Below are 16,816 nucleotides of genomic sequence, written 5' to 3'. Positions count from 1 at the left end.
CGCTCTTTCAGCCACTTCATAAGCAACAGCTTGTTTAGAAATAAATTATGCAGTTAATGTCATAAAATATTTTCATAAAATTCAAATGAACATCAAACGAAAGTTCTAAGTTTTAGACAATTCGATTTAAGCGAAGTTAAAGTAAAGTAGCAGACGATAAAACGCCAACAATAAAAATTTACTCTTGCAAATATTTTTTTTTAAAAAAAGGGAAGAAAGAGAGAAATTTAAAAAATAGTTAAAAATTTGAATAATATCATCTATAATTTAAAAAAATAGCTTTTCATATAGTATTAATAAATATTTATTACGCATCATTGAGGGAAAAAATTTCGTATAATTAATTCTCCATAAAATTTTATTTGAAATTTAAGGTTAAAAATAGCTGTGGAAATTCACTGTAGCAAAAATCCATAAACCACATTTGGCATTATTATCGCTAAAAAAAAAGATGCCAAATTTCAAAACGCGAAAATAATAAATTCGTGTATATCTTAGAAGAAAATTTTGAATAAAAAAAGTCTAATTTTTTGCAGGTATGCTTAGAAATACACATACTTTAAGATGATGATAAAAATTTTATAGGTTAAAATTCACAATTTTTTTCGAAACATTTTTAAAAAATTATTTTAAAATAGAAATTTTAAAAATAAAACACCAAAATGGGTAAATTTTATTTGGAATGAACCTAAATTTCGAAATGTGAAAGGAAAAATAAAAAAAAATTAATAAAAAAGAGATATTAATAAATATTTGCCAAATTCAATTAACACTGAGGAGCTAAAATTTTGAGAGCTAATATTTTAAAAACTACTCGTGCGATTTTTACAAAACTTGGCATTCTAGCATAATTTGAGCCGTAGAATCAAAATATGGAAAAGAATTGGTATGTTATTTCAGAAAAAGTCCGATTTTATGTCAAAATACTTATGTTAGAATAGTGCTATATATAAACCGAATATATATCCCAAGTCGCACTTTCGAGACATGAAAAACACAGTTTGAATTTTGTCAATCAGCCCAGTAGAACGGGAGATATAGCACTGTCCCCCCCTTTTTTTTTGAGCAGTGTACAATGACAAGTATGTAGTTCAGCTGTGTTATGAAAAATAGTGAATTTATATTAGATATAAATTTATTGAAAAATTGAAAATCATTAATTTTTTAACATACGAATAATCAATTAGAAGATTTTTTTTGGATATTTTTGTGTTCGCTGGTTTAGTGAATATGAATATGTAATCATTAACAATGTATAATTTTTAAAATGCTATTTCATTTTCTCTGACACATCTATGTTTTATCTTAATCAAGTATTCTTATCCAATCCTCTTGATACATTTTATTATTATTTAATAAATAATGGGAGCAAGTGGGATATTTGTCTGAAGAAGTGTATAGTTAGGCATCTCTAATGTTAATTCCATGCATCTGACTCTGAATAAAGTAACTCTTTGGTAAGAAAATATTTCGTTTATTCAGGAGAAACTGCTTTGCTTTCTCATAGTGCCATCACCCACTTAATGGTGAAAATAAAGGCACTAACAGGGTTAAAATTTCTGTCAGTCATTGATGGAGCTACTGAAGGCAATAACTAGCCATCACCTCCAGTAACTCCATCAGCAGATAGAAACTACAAGTACAAGAATATTACTCATGTTTAAAGTCTTAAGTTACACGCTGTGCATGCTCTCAGTGTGTGAAATTGGCTATGATATTTACATAATTATTTTGTTACATTTCCCCCACCCCTGAGATGAAGAATTAATTAGGAATATAAGGTAAATCATGTGAAATTAAACTAAGGTACCTTTACAAACTTCTAAAGTTGTAAAGTAGTTGCACTGGTCTCCTTAACTTTCCAGTTGAAGTCCTCAAAGTGCAACTACATACCTTATTGTCTCATTCTATGTGAGTTTCTACAACCTTTCTGAGTCTCTAAGTATGGTGAGGTAACTTTTCATCTTGTATTTATGATAAGATATTAATACATTTCATATTAACATATCTTGTAAGATGACATCACCAATCTTAAACTCATGTGCCACATAATGTGCACATTTTAATTGTAATAAATATTCTTTATGCCACTGCCACCAAAAATTATTCAGCAAACCTTGCGAGGTACCTCTTTAGTATGGCATTTCTACTGCAGCTAACTTCTTTGGTAGATCTCGTGTTCTTAAGTACAGATGCCAGTCTTTTACATACTAAAAATGAGAAGGAATTAGAAGAAATGGTAATAAATAATCATTTTCACACAATGGTTGAGTTAATGGTTGAGAATTAACAATAGCTTCAGTTTCTCTTATTACAGTTTGTAGTTCTTCATTCGATAATAAAGCCTTCCTAGAATTTTTCTCAATCAAAATTTTATTACTTTTACCATCCTGTTCCAAAATTCTTCTCACCAAGTAGCTTTTTCTCACCAAGTAGGTAGAAAGGGGATCAAATTTAAATATATAGCAATATATTTAAATTTGATCCCCTTTCTACCGTAATAATGTATAACCTGATCATCTGAAACCAAATTCCATAATCTTTGGATATCATATTCTACTAATTTAAAAGTCTTTGCATTGTCACTGTATATAATTTTACATAATCCATGTCCTGCTATGAAATGCGAAAAGGCGAGAAGATGTTTCTCACTTTTAAAGCCTGAACCCATTTTCAAAATAAATGGAGTGAGTTGCTGCATATGAAAAAATGACAATGTATGATTTTTCACTTTCTTTCAGATAAAGTGGTCCATTTCTATAAACTCAAATGCATATGCTTCTTTAATTCTCTCAAGAGCCACTGTTGTTTTATTTGGGTTTTTTGACATGCCTTGAACCTTTTGCATTTATAATAATTGTTCAAAAAACTTTGAACTTTTTGGCACCCCCTTATTATCCAATAATGGTCTGTAATTTGTACAAATGTATCAGAAACACTGGAATGCAGCAGATTTTTATGTTCTTATATAATTAACAGTTCATTAAAGCAGTGCTTTCCCAGAAGTATCAAAGGGTATTTTTTATGTTTGACTAGCAATTAAACATGAATTGTGAAGCCGTCCTAAATGTAATCCATTTTTGTCTTAATTTCGGATCAAGGTCTCTCAATTGAGATGAACTATTCCATTAATTCTTTCTGGACCTTGGCCCCTTGAATATATTTAACCCAGAATATTTCAGTTTTGGCTAATTCTTATCTTGTCAAGAAAACTATTATCTTTTCAGAATTCAGTTTGATATTGTGAACAAGCTTCTTTACCCATTTTGTTATTCAAATAATCCTATGCAGGCTGCTATAATTACTGAAATCCAATAGCAATCAGCATTTTGATTTAATTTCACATGGCATCTATGTGATATTTACCGTATTTGACGGTATATAAGACACATCCTTATTTAGAAGGCCACACACAAGGGAAAAAAGTTTTAATAGTCTGCGCGACAGCGCGGTACCACAGTAACTTAAAATGTGGTTTCTTTTACTTCTGACATTTCATAAAGGCCAAATAAACAATCATTAAATGCAATTACCAAACATATTTTTATTAAGGAAAATTAACAAACGGCAAGCAATCAAACATAATACAAAATAAATCAGAAACAACAAAAAACACAGATTCAAGGAAACGTTTCATATCATGAAATTAGACTTTAATCACTTTCAAAACCATAAAAATCCTTTTCACTATCATCATCATTGAAAACAAGAATATCGTCATCACTACTGTTTCCGTCATCGCTAGTATCACGTTCTTCGAATAATGCGTTGTCTTCTGTTCCATCAAGAGCATTACTGATTCCGCACTTCTTAAAGGACTTAACAATTACTTCAGCCTTTATGTCCTCCCAAGATCTTTTTACCCACTTGCACATTTATGAAATAGAGGGCCCTTCATTCTACCTGAGGATGTGAGTGCGTGATGTGGCTCTCCTATCCACTTGTTCCATCGTTCTTGCACTTTTTCCTTAAATGGCTTATTCACCGATACATCTAAAGGCTGCAATTGGCTAGTCAGTGCACCAGGAATGACAGCTATCTGGGTTTTTAATTCTCTTGCTTTATTCTTTATGGTTTCAGTTCTATGGGCGCTAAACTGATCCAAAACCAAAAGAGAGGGTTTTCTTAAGAGTCCACCAGGTCGCCTCGCCCATAAGTTCTGTAACCACAGTTTCATTCCAGCTTCGTCCATCCAGCCTTTCGGATGAACATGAACAATTACACCAGTTGCAAGTTTTTCTTTTGAATATGAAAAATGGCGGTAGTTTTGTGCCATCGGTATAACATGTTAGAACTACCGTATATTGGGTTTTTTCATGATCTGTGGTTTTTATGGTTATTGATTTAGACCCTTTAATACTCACAGTCTTGTTGGATGGTACATCAGATGTGAGTGGAATTTCTTCCATATTTCCTATTTGACCGAGCTCAAAAAAAGTTTTCTTGCATGCATTTATAACAAACCTATGAAATGCTAGTATTTTTTCTTCATAATCTGCTGGCATTTTCTGTGCAATATTTGTTTTTGTGCGCATTGATAAGTCTTGCCTTTTCATGAACCTGTAGCACCAGCCCTCAGACCCTGAAAAGTTCTGATTCCCATGTTTTTCTGCAAATTTTTTGGCCTCATTGATTATCATTTTGGTTGAAACACTTATCCCTGATTTCCTTTTATCTATGACCCACGTTTTTATGACAAGTTCAGGCCAAGATGGAGCTGGGCATCGAAGCTTATGTTTTTGTTTTTTAGCAGTCTTCAGTAGATTTTCCTGCAGTCGCCAAGTACGTATCATTTTTTCGGTAGGTGGTGGCCCGAAATGCCTTGCTGCTGCTCTGTTTCCATGCACTTTGGCATAGTTTAACACTCCTAGTTTATACCGAATTGTATAGTTTAATCTCTTGTTTCCTGTAGTAATATTTTCCAGATATTTTTTTAAAACAAATAGTTTTAAGTACCGATACCGAGACGTTTATACAGAGTGCACCGATACTGACACGTGTGTCGGCTGAGTCAAAGAAAGTCTATGTAAAGAAGGAAAGGCTCCATAGACATAATGTGACCGTCGAACCTGTTCGAACTTCGACATCAGCTTCGAGCTTTGGCGCTTTTATGCGACAGATATTTCATGCATGCACAAAATAATTATGGCAAATGTAGAAAACGTTATGTGTGTCTAGACCTTTATCCAGGCTAAAAATAGCATTCAGTATTGAAAGTTAACCTGTGTCCTTCACGTATAAGACGCAGGTAACATTTTTGAGAGCAAATTTAGGGGAAAAAGTGCGTCTTATATGCCATCAAATATGGTAACTACCTTTCATTTTCAATGTCTGCATAGTTCTGACGTTTAAGGTTTGATGTCTGGAACTTGGTATTCTGAGATTCCTAAAGCCAGCTATGTCCATTCTACCATAGCCTATCCAACACAAAAGAATTTGCTTTACACCCTCTCATAATCTTATTGGCTGTATCATCTTTCCCTGGACGAAAGTTTCTTTTTAAGGTTCCGACTTTTATTGGATTTCTGCCACACGATTGGAGATGAAGTGTTGCGCATCTCAAGCACAGCCCCTGATCTGGTACAACCATATTTATAAATCAGTCCAAAGAAATATATCACTGGGTTTAAGAAGTATAAATATGGACATCAATAATTCCCTAATTTTGCCACTATTAGAGTTCCCAGAAGCTGGAGTTGTGGAAGTGTAATTTGCTTAAATGGCACTAATCAAGACATAGCTAAAATAAACTTATATTCCGACGTATTCAGAATCTGGTTTTGAAATAAGCCATTGCTCCATAAGCTTCTAAACTAGTGTCATCTTTACTTGTATTTCCTTAGATTTAAAATATTTGTAGTAGGTTCTCGTGATGGCCAAATCTTGTAGGTGATTGATTTTTGTACACCACTCTTTGCTTTGCAACTGCAGATCATTAGATAATGGTTCATTCTAACTAATTCTGATTTTCCAAAGTAACTGTTGTAATATTTTCATTCTGATTATAAAAGGTGCAGTCATACCAATGGGTGGTTGAATACTTTGCCACAGGTACGTAATACACAATATGCTTTCTAGTTTGTGTTTCTCCAAAGCTTTCAATCTCCCTTCAAAGGCTGTATAAATCAATTTTCAGTATATCTTTTGTGTTATTCCATACAAATCCTGAAACTTTCAATGGTATATTGTGTTGAAGTTACAGGCTGGCTGACAGTCAATAATTTTTTCTGTCCATATGTCTTTCAGTATTTTAGAATTCATGGCAAATTAATGTAAGTTTGTATTGTCTTCTGCCATTATTTCTTGCACCTCCGAAGACAAGGACAAAGCTTTCTCTACAGTATTTGCTCCATAAATTAAATCATCAGCACAAAGATTATGTAGCATTTAGCAAACTTCGTTTTTTCTTTCTGTGTATTTCTTTAAATGTAATAGTTGCAGGAAAGAGAAATGGCTTATCTGATACCCCAAATGAAACTCTTGCAAATCTATATACTGTAAAGGCCCTTATTTTCGCGAATTTCGTGAGCCCGTCGTAATTGCGAAAATTTAAGCCTCACGAAATACTTTTTTTTTTTTCAACTTTCTCAACTTTACTTAGGTACTTTTGAAATTTTTCAACTTTCGGTTCTGTTCATATAAAATTCGCGAAATTTTCAGCTCACGAAATCACCGATATATTCATTTTCGCAAAAATTACGGCCCACGAAAATAAGGGCCTTTACAGTAATTTGAAGTCATTTGCTTGGTAATCTACTTGTTTATTCTTAAACCACTGGAGTATGAAAAAATTCCAGGCTTCTGCACTGTTTCCTACCTGCAGAAAAGCTTTCTACTCTAAATCCAACTGTAAATCTGTAGAAATTTAATATTACCTTAAATAAATCTGGTAGAATTCTTGAATCAAGACAGTCATTCATGAATGCTCCTTTTTTTTTTTTTTTTTTATTTAAATCTTTAGTGTTGCATCATATGCAGTGCATAATTTAGTTATAGAATTTTCTTCTATAACAACTGCATAATGAGGAAGGTAATAATTCAAATTATGTAATAACTGACATTCACCAATAACCCCTTGTTCAGCTGCTTCCTCAAGACTTCATAGTGCTGGAATAATTCTAGATTTCTGCTTAATTTGTTTTCCAGCCTAAAAACGTAGACCACATAATTATTACCTAGATTCTGATGCTCCTTTTTCCACAGAAGTTTTGTTTCATATCTTTTTTCATAATATACCATGTTACTTTCAAACAAATGCATATTATTCTCATTGCATTATTTACTTTCAACTTCAGATTTGATTCCTATTGCTTCTAACTCCCATGAGGCTTTTTTTACATGCTCAGAAGTAATTTCTGTTTATCTGCTGCATTGCTTTCAGATACCGTTGAAGAGCCTGGCTAAAAAAATAGTTCTTCTTTGAGCTACAAATCCAAAAATATTATCAGTAGCAATTAATCTCCTTCTTAATCTTACTGATTCAGCATATAATTATCATGCAAATAACTAACTCCTATTAAAACATCAACATCTGAATGTGTTTGAATATCTAATAGTTCAAAGCCTTTGTTGAGTGTCATTTGATTCACCCACCAAGTTTGAACTACATAGCAAACTGAAATAGAACTTTCACCCCAAATTCCTAACAGTTTCCTTCTAAACTACTGCTAAAGTATCTGAAATTTCCTTTTTCACAAAGCAATGCTGAAATCCAGAATCATACTAAATTCTCCCTAATTTTTGTTTTCTTTCTGCCTTTAAAATAGCACTACTAGTTTGTAGTAATTTCCTTTCATGAATAATTTAAATTAGAAACTGGAATTAATATATTTTCAGTTTTGTCCTCACTCTTATTAACTGTTCTAAATTAAATAATTATGTGGCTGATTGCATATTTTCCAGGTTCTTTGCACCAACACTGTTTGGCAACATGCCTACATTTCAAGCAACAAAACCATTTCTCTGGATATTTCTGGATAGAAAGCAAACGGCAAAAGGGCTTAAAAGCAAAAGTGTTTTTTTTTTTTTTTTTTTTTTTTTTAACTAGCTTAGTTACTAACTGTACTTTTATGCTTTGCTTGTTCAATAGCAAAAGGTTTTTCACTCTTTGCATTTTCTTTCACCAGTTAAACCATCTAACCAAGCGATTTTTCAAAAAACATTCTTGAAGTGTGAACTAATTTAATCCAATGCCTTCTACTTGTAAAAGAAATAAAGAGCTGTCTACTCATCCTCTTTACAATCTCCGTAGCTTCCCTCGTTGCATATCATGTCCATGGGGTCACCAAACCTGTAATGTTAATGCCATGTATCTGACTCAAATAAATCGACTGTTTGGAAAGCGAATCTTCTTTTATTCAGGATGAACAGCTTTGGGCTTCCACAGTAGCATTATCCGCTTGCAATAGTAAAGGCAACAACAGGATTAAAAATGCTTCAATCACTTAGTAGCCCTGCCAACAGAAAGAAACTGCAAGTACAAGAGTATTACTTATTTTCAAAGTCTAAGATATGCATTGCATATGTTCTCATTATACCAAGCCAGCAATGATATTTACATAATTGTCTTTTTTATCTGTTTACATTTTATGTTTCTTTTAAGCATGTATTATTATTTAGGTGAGGCTACAAGGATGCTAGCATGGTCAGCAAAAAATTCAAAAGCTGCATCTGTGATGAAGAATCTTGTGAAAGCTAATGCTTTGCCTCCTGTAATTTCAATGATGAAGTCTGAGCATACAGTGATGCAAAATGAAGCATTGATAGCTATTACTTTGGTTGCATCGCATTGTCTAAGTAAGATTTAGTTATATAGTGTTAATTTAGCATGTGTATTGAATTAATAAAATGAAAATGTAAAACTATCAAAATATCTAGACTGAAAAGACTTAAAATTGATTTTTCTGAATTATGAGAAATATTGTTTCTTGAAATTTGAGATGTAAAATGTAATGAATTGTTAAAATTCTGAATTTGATAAAACAGAGCATTCCTAAAACATAAACAAAAAATATTTCAGCTCACTTTTTAAATGCAAGTAATTCCTATCATATTTATCTAAAAGCTAAGTTTTTATCATCTGAAACTGCCTTATGGAAGACTGTGTTATTTAGAACGTAATCATTTGTCAATCATTCACAACAACAGTCCTAAAGATTATGTTACATAGAAGCAAACGTTGTTGTTATTGACAATCTGATTTGTGCATTAATTCTGCAATTATTGAATATTAGTGTGTAATTTTTATTACTTTTTGTCTTTTTAATTAATGCTTATTTTCCTTTTTACTAGATTTTTAAATTATTCTGCTTTCTTCATTTTCTATGTTGTAAATATGATGCCTGTGATTTTAGAAATAGAATTTTTGGCCAGTCTATCTCTTTTTTTAATGAAAATTTTTTGTGTTAAAACAAAAAAAAAAATTTTTTTTTCTATCTAAAAACTTTATATTACAGTTTAACATCCTAAAAAAGCTCATCATTGAAAAGTTAAAAGATTTTTTTATATATATATAAAATTAAAAACCACGAAAACCTGTACCTCATTTGAAAGTGATTATTTCATTCCTTTTAAATAAAAATATATATACTACTGTTAAATCATGTCAAAAGTTAATTTGTTTCTCAAAATGAATAAAATTAAAATGTAAAAAGTGCAAAATAGTTTTAGTTTTTAAAAATGTGTTGGTTTCTGCATTTTCTTTTTTAGCATAAAATGGTACAGTACAAAATCTTTAATCCGGAATTCAAAGCTACAAACTGTATGCGTCAGCATTTGCGTGTACGCATGCGCATAATACATTTACGCATGCGCATTCAATGTATAATGGACGGTATAAGCTAGGCTAAAATTATGTAATTATCTATTTCAGTTAATGTTGCAGATTGTGCTGTTCCTTAATCTTCTAATTGGATCCGGCTTATTATTTTTGGTGCTACTTTGGTAGACGGTTGCACGGATTTTTGCAGACTGTTAGAGCAATTTTATAAAAATTAAGCTTGAACTTTCGATTATGTCAAAAAGAGTTTCCAATTCTGGAGCTGCCAAAGGATCTACAAAGCGAAAATATGTTTTGATGTCAATCAAACAAAAAGTGGAATTCCTGCAAAAAAAAAAAAAAAAAAAAAAAAAAAAAAAAATGGATAAAGGCATGAAGAAAGTGACAAAGAGGTTAGTGAAATTGAAGAAATTTCGATTGACAAGTTAGTCATTTTTCTCGGCACAGCAATTACAGGACTTGAACAGTGGAACTTTGTAACTGAATAAGAAATTATGTCCGTTTATAGAATTAAAGAGAAAGTATTAGCACAAAAACGAAGCAACTTAAACAACTTGCATTGAAAGAAATGTTTAATAAGGTAAACAAATAAATATTAAGCATTCTTTTTTTTGTAAAATTTGGTACCCTTTAGATCATAATTGCTCTTTATTTCATAAATTATGGTTTCATATTTTTAATTGTATAATTTCTGCATGCCATCTTACCCAATTTAAATTGACGATCTATAATCCGGAAAAAACCCTAATCCGGAAATGCCGAAGTCCCGACATGTCCGGATTACTGACTTTGTACTGTATAAACAGAAAAGGTACTTTCTGATTATCTGCACCTCCACCAAACAGTTGCAAACTCATTGCCAACTTTGGAGAGCATTCACAAATTCATTGGTGATTACGTTTTCACCAATCTAATGCACCAGCCATTAAAAAACAACTTTTAGTTCATTGCCATTTTCAAAGGCGGTGTACTTAAAATACCATACAAAAGCAATGAATGAATAAAATTTTTAAAAATAAAAAAAGTATTAGGAACTTTCTCGAGAAGTCCACTTTTTTTTCATTGTTGTTTTCTGCAAACATGCAGTAATCTGTTTTTGCTTCTAAAAAAAAAGGAGGAAAAATTGCACTATCTTGGACTCTGCATTTTGGCATTTTGTATCTGCCAAAACAGACATGTGAATATCTGTATTGCCATATAAATACTTTCTGGTGACATTGTGCTTGCAACATAACTATTTTGGCAACTTTATTTGTTTGGTAAACAAATAACTACTTTGTCTCATGAATACTTTTTTGCAGCTTTTTGGCAGGGATGCAGATAAAAAGAAATTCAAAATTTTGCAGTTGATGAAGAACCTATTTTTCAATTGTTAGAAACCTATTTTGATAATGGTGTAAAGTTACACTTGTTGTAAAATATGGACAAAATGGCTTTTTAAAAAATTAACTTATGCTGTATTGTGCAACATAATAATACTGAAAATAAATGAAAGGTCCTGAGCAACATTTTTTACAGCAGTATCAGTTTATTGTGAATGTTATCACATGCTGTAAATAATAAATATTGTGAAAAGTTTTAAAATATGTACACAAAAATGAAAAGAATTATGGTAAAGTTATAAAAACCTTATTAAATACTTCAGGTTTATGGTTCCAGGATACTGAATGTTGTCCATAAATCATAATTTTTATATATACAACAGTGTAAAGTATAATATTAATAAATTAAACATAGTTCTATATCACCAACATTAAATATAGAAATTTTATAAAGTGCTGAATTTCAGACTATGAATGTACTTTATTTTTCTTTTGTGCACATATGAATGGGAGGAATTCTGACATTTCAACCTGATACTGATAAAAGCGAAAAAATATTATATTCCTGTATAACATACAGTTTTTAAGGATCGTAGAGCAATAAAAATCATGCAAAGTACTGCATAAACAATGAAAGATTAGTTCAAATTATGCAGTGACGCACTTTCACATGACAGTCATTTTTGTAGCTTAAAAACCTCTTATCTCTAAGCGTTTCACAATTTTTTTTTGAGGAAAAGATACAGTAAACCATGGTTAATTAAGCATGAGATACTAAATAGCTGATCAGGAAGCATGACATATCTTCTTTATTAAAATTATTCATCATTTTGAGTTATAGAGTTTTGATGTAAGAAGATTCATGTATATTAATAATTCTAAAATGCAGGTTATTGTAATTTAATTAGTAAAATTTTATTTTTTTCGGTCTTCAGGTGATGTGGAAGAAATAGCTAGTGCAACTGATCTAATCAATGTTCTATACCAACTCATGAGTAGTGATATTATTGTACCAGAACTTACACAGAATGCTTTATCCCTTCTTGTAGTTCTCTCTCAGTCAGGTATGCTTGTTGTTTCATTAAAACATTAGCTGAATTAATTAGTTGAATTCATGCTACTAAATTTCTTAATGTAGTTCTAAAAAAGGTTATTAAATTTACATAATATTAGAGTTAATAGTTTGACACCAATGCACTATTTATGCATGAATACTTTTTTGCGAATGCACTTATGTATGAATACTTCTTTTTTTCCCCCTTCATTTTTTTAGACATTAATTACAATCATATTATGTGCATGTATAGGGTGATGGACACAATTATCTCACAATGTTCATGATTGTATTTTAAAGAATTTGCTCAAAGTGTATAGAAGCACTGTTAGAAATATGAAGATGAATTATTGCAATATATTGAAGTGCATATACATTGCAAAAATTGCATCAAATGGTAAACTTTAGTATAAATATTGTATTAATTTTGAAAATTTCTTGTTATTGGTTGCTATTTTACAACATCAGAGTGATGAGTTTTACACATAATATGTTTGTTTATTATCTGGATGAAGTGAACCTAGGTAGTATTATGCCCAGCCTCATTTTATGGTCCATATAAAGAGTTTTAGAATTGTTAGGTCAGGAGATCCAAGCCTATGAGGAGGAGGAGCCTATGGTCAGGAGATCAAACTATGAAATATCATATGAAGAAAATTCCTGCTTATCTACGCGGTTTATGGTATAATGTCGTGTTGAAATCAAAGCTGTCATCAAGAACCTTTCTACAATAATACTACATCATATTATGTGAAATTTTTACGGGAATTTTTAAATTGAGTGTAGGATTGCATTAATCGTAATGGGAAAAGTAATCTGTTTAGTATCATTTTTAAGCCATGAACATATCTGTTTCTAACAATGTTCGAATACATTCTCTTGTAATAGTGCCATGAAAACTAACAGATCCTTATGACCAACCCAGTATAATAGTACAATAATTAATTGAAAGACGTTAATAAATAAAATTAACAATCTTAGTCCTTAATATAAACTACAGTCCAAATTAAGGGTAAGTGATAGATTCAATATTAAAAACAGGAGGAAAAGATGTTAAAAATTAGTTCTGGCGTTCTTAATGAATGGAGTATTAATTTTTGATTTAAAAGGTGAAAATAAATAAGCAATATAATACTTCCAAGCAAAGAAATTAACAGGAGCAACAATTTAATTAAAAATAAAGAATTGATTTTATGGGTATCAGTTCAAAAATAAGACAAGGAAGTATTTGAAAAACTGAAAATAAAATATAGAAATGGAGAATTGCATAACTAACTTAGTTTATAAGCAGTGACAGAAACTAGTCATGCATGTTTAAACCTTTGCTCTGCCTTTTTCTAAATCTATATGCATTAAAAAATAATAAAGTGAAAAACTTCTAAAAACTAAATTTTTTAAATGGCTTAATTTGTACATTAAAAATTAAATGAGGTTAGTCAGAGGTGTAGAGTTACTTAATTATGGTTTCTACATATTTTTATAAAAGTGGTAGAAATTTAACATTTGGAATTTTATGCAATATATGGTTTATATAAATAAAAGATAAAAGGCAGATAATTTTCAATGTTTGATTGTTAGAAAAAAATATAATATGAAAGTAAAAATTTTAAAATATAGCAAACTCATTGCAAAAATTATCCTGAAACTGTGATTCTATAGTTGATTGTATAGTAGAAAGCATTAAAAAATGCATTTTATTAATTACATTAATGTTGTAGGTCTTTGTGCAAGTTATCAGATAGCTTATAGATTGTCAGTTAAATATATTATTAGAAAATTATATATATTGTTCTTAAATTACTTATAGATGTTGATATAACTGTGTATATCATTATCAAATAAATTTATTAATCCAAAGGGCCAATTTGCCCAGAAGAGACTATTAATTTCATTTTGGCATTTTGCGTTGAAATATAAGTTCACTTTTCAAATTGTTGCCACCAAATATTAGAGCCATATATTATATTTAAAGAAATTAAATAATGAAGAATCTGCATAAACTTATGTATGTTTCTTGCACTGTGATAAAATAAGTTCCACTTGAATATGGGCATCTGGAAGCTCAAATTTGGAATTAGTTTTATTATCTATTTCTTATTTTGTAAAACTTTAATAAATTTTTGATTAAGAGATTCAACGATTTAAAAAGCAAACAATGGCAACACTGTATGTGGGGGAAACTATCTCTAGCACTCGAGACTGTGTATTGGAAATTCTAAAGATATGCTCATTTTAAAATTATTTTGCGATATTTCTGTTGAACTGAATTGTATGGTTTAAGTGGGAAGAACATGATATTTAATAAATAAAGGTAACACACGAAACATTAAAAAAATGCCCCTTTGGGCATAATGTAAAATCTGAAAGCTTTCATATTTATACAGGGTGGGCCAAATAAGACCTACTAATGTTAAACATAAATAACTTTTTTATTTTTTGGTATAATTATTTTTTCTTTTTGTAGATTATAATTGAATTCTTGGAAATTTATTATGGAACCATGCAGTACAAAACAATGCGTTAAAATTATCGAGTTTTTCTATTCTTGTCAACAATAAATTGTTATGACGCAGCGTAAATATCGGCAATGTTTAAGTGTACTGTTTGGTGCAGTGTTATGGCCAATAGAGTTATTTCTTCAAGAATGAGGATGGAACGCCGGAAACGATTTCTGGAGCTTCTTACAGAAGAATGATTGAAAACTTTTTGGGCCAATGGTGGAGCAGAATCCTTTTTTTATGGGGATATTTAAAAAATAAAGTGTATATTAATAAACCAGAGACTATTAGACAGCTGAAGTAGAATATTCGAGATGAAATACTGAGCCTTCAACCAGAAACATTACGTGGTGTAATGGAAAATACGTTAAAAACAGCCAATTTCTGTATCGAGAAAAATGGTGGATACACTGACAAAACTTGGCTGATGTTATATTTCATACATAATTTCCATAAAATATATTTAATGTATAAAAAATTAATCAAAATAAATGATTATTACAAGAGTTATCCGTGTTTAACATTATATATAATGTTTTTTGGTTTTTTCTAGTTATTTAACTTTTAATGAATCATTTGATGGTAAAATAGATATTCTACCAAAATGGCAATGCCTCAGTAATAGAAATCATTGAGGCACTACCATTACCTCATATCTTTCTTTAAACATAAAGAAATTATGTGTAAGTTCTGGTTTCATCAACAGATGGCGCCACTAGCTTATTTTCTCTCCAGGCTTTCTTATCTTATCTGATCATTATATCCTATCTCCTTCATTTTCGCTTTTGCAGCTGACGATGGTGGTTCAGTAAAACCATTGAAACTAGTCCTGTGAAAATTTGAAAATATAACGTTGATTTTTGTTGTTTGACTTCTGAATTAGTACTTCCCAGATTGTTTGAGTTAAACAGACAAAAGGTTAAAATCAGAAAACTCTAGTTCAGGACAATAAGATGAGTTTGCCAGAACTTCCCAATCAAATTGCTTAGTAGCAATTTTGAACAAATTTGCAACATAGGAACAAGCATGGTTGTCAGGCTGTGTTACTAACCAATTTGTTTTGGCTAGATTGTCTCACTGAGCCAGCACATTTGCTGAAATTAAAATTCTGTAATCATAGTGTTGCTGTTTTCAGTCATTTCTTAGTGGATTACATTTTTATAATTTTTGTCAGTCACATATTCTTCTCACGCATGACTACATCTTTGTCTTGGCTTGAAACGTTCCTTCCTTATTGGCCCTTTATCATCATTTTTTATTAACATGGCGATACCATTTTCCATCACAAGTTTTGATGCAATAAAAAAATGTATGTTTATGTCTAAAAATAATCTAGCGTGGATAAATTTATGGAATTCGGAAAAATTGAAGATCCAGTTTGCTGCCTAAATAAGTGATAAAATTAGTTATTAAGTAACAATAAATTTTCTGAATAAATATTGCAATAAAATTTTAACATTCTGCTCACCAAATTAAAAATATTTAGGAATCGGTTTTGCTAGACTGGTGTGAATTGTTTGAACACCATCACTGTTTGTTATTAAGTGTATAAACTGTCAGTGATAATGAAATGCTGTTATTATCACTTTCATTGAGTGTGTGGGGGTAATTCAGTGAGCTTCTGGATCATATCCATTGAGTGAAGGGCACAGGAAATAGTACCATAAGAGTATCAGTATATTGTTCCAAGTCCTTAGTGAATTGATACTAATCCTCCTGAATAAGCTTTTCACTGAATTAATCAGTGTGCCAATGACAATCATTTCATGACAATACTTTTAATAGTAGAGTTTTTTCCATCTGCAAATTACAAATACCTTAAGCAGTTCTGGAATTGGTAGTAAGGAGAAGCAAATCATAAAATGTTTATGATTCATAAAATGTCTACTTGCCACTGTATTATCATATGCCAAAAAACAAAAAAGTGAAACAAATTTAGAAATGATGAATATACTTTATAAAAGAATAAATTTAAAACTATAAAACATTACAATGTAATATTTTTTATGTTTCTTAAAAAATTAATTTATGTTATAAAACAGCACTTTAATAAATAGGTTGATAAATTAAAGATCTTCTATTGAGATTCAACATATTTTAATAAATTCAAAAATTGTACCTATTGATATCTTACATACTTGTATAAATGGGAGGCAGTTTCCCA

At 30.6% G+C, this 16,816-nt stretch overlaps 1 protein-coding gene across 1 annotated transcript in view; it reads left to right on the top strand.

The window, feature by feature from the left end:
- The window catches only part of LOC118182389 (rap1 GTPase-GDP dissociation stimulator 1-like), a 110,234-nt gene that overhangs the window by 83,976 nt on the left and 9,442 nt on the right, over positions 1 to 16,816 (top strand). The window contains exons 13-14 of the mRNA XM_085814949.1: positions 8,620 to 8,796; positions 12,036 to 12,164. Of these exons, the coding sequence (XP_085671075.1) occupies positions 8,620 to 8,796; positions 12,036 to 12,164 (306 nt within the window). The remainder of the gene's footprint in view (positions 1 to 8,619; positions 8,797 to 12,035; positions 12,165 to 16,816) is intronic.

This window comes from Stegodyphus dumicola, chromosome 4 (assembly GCF_044657685.1).
Source record: "Stegodyphus dumicola isolate Sdum_Otavi_A_Nest chromosome 4, ASM4465768v1".
Classification (NCBI taxonomy): domain Eukaryota; kingdom Metazoa; phylum Arthropoda; class Arachnida; order Araneae; family Eresidae; genus Stegodyphus; species Stegodyphus dumicola.
This window is presented reverse-complemented; position numbering and strand designations above follow the sequence as displayed.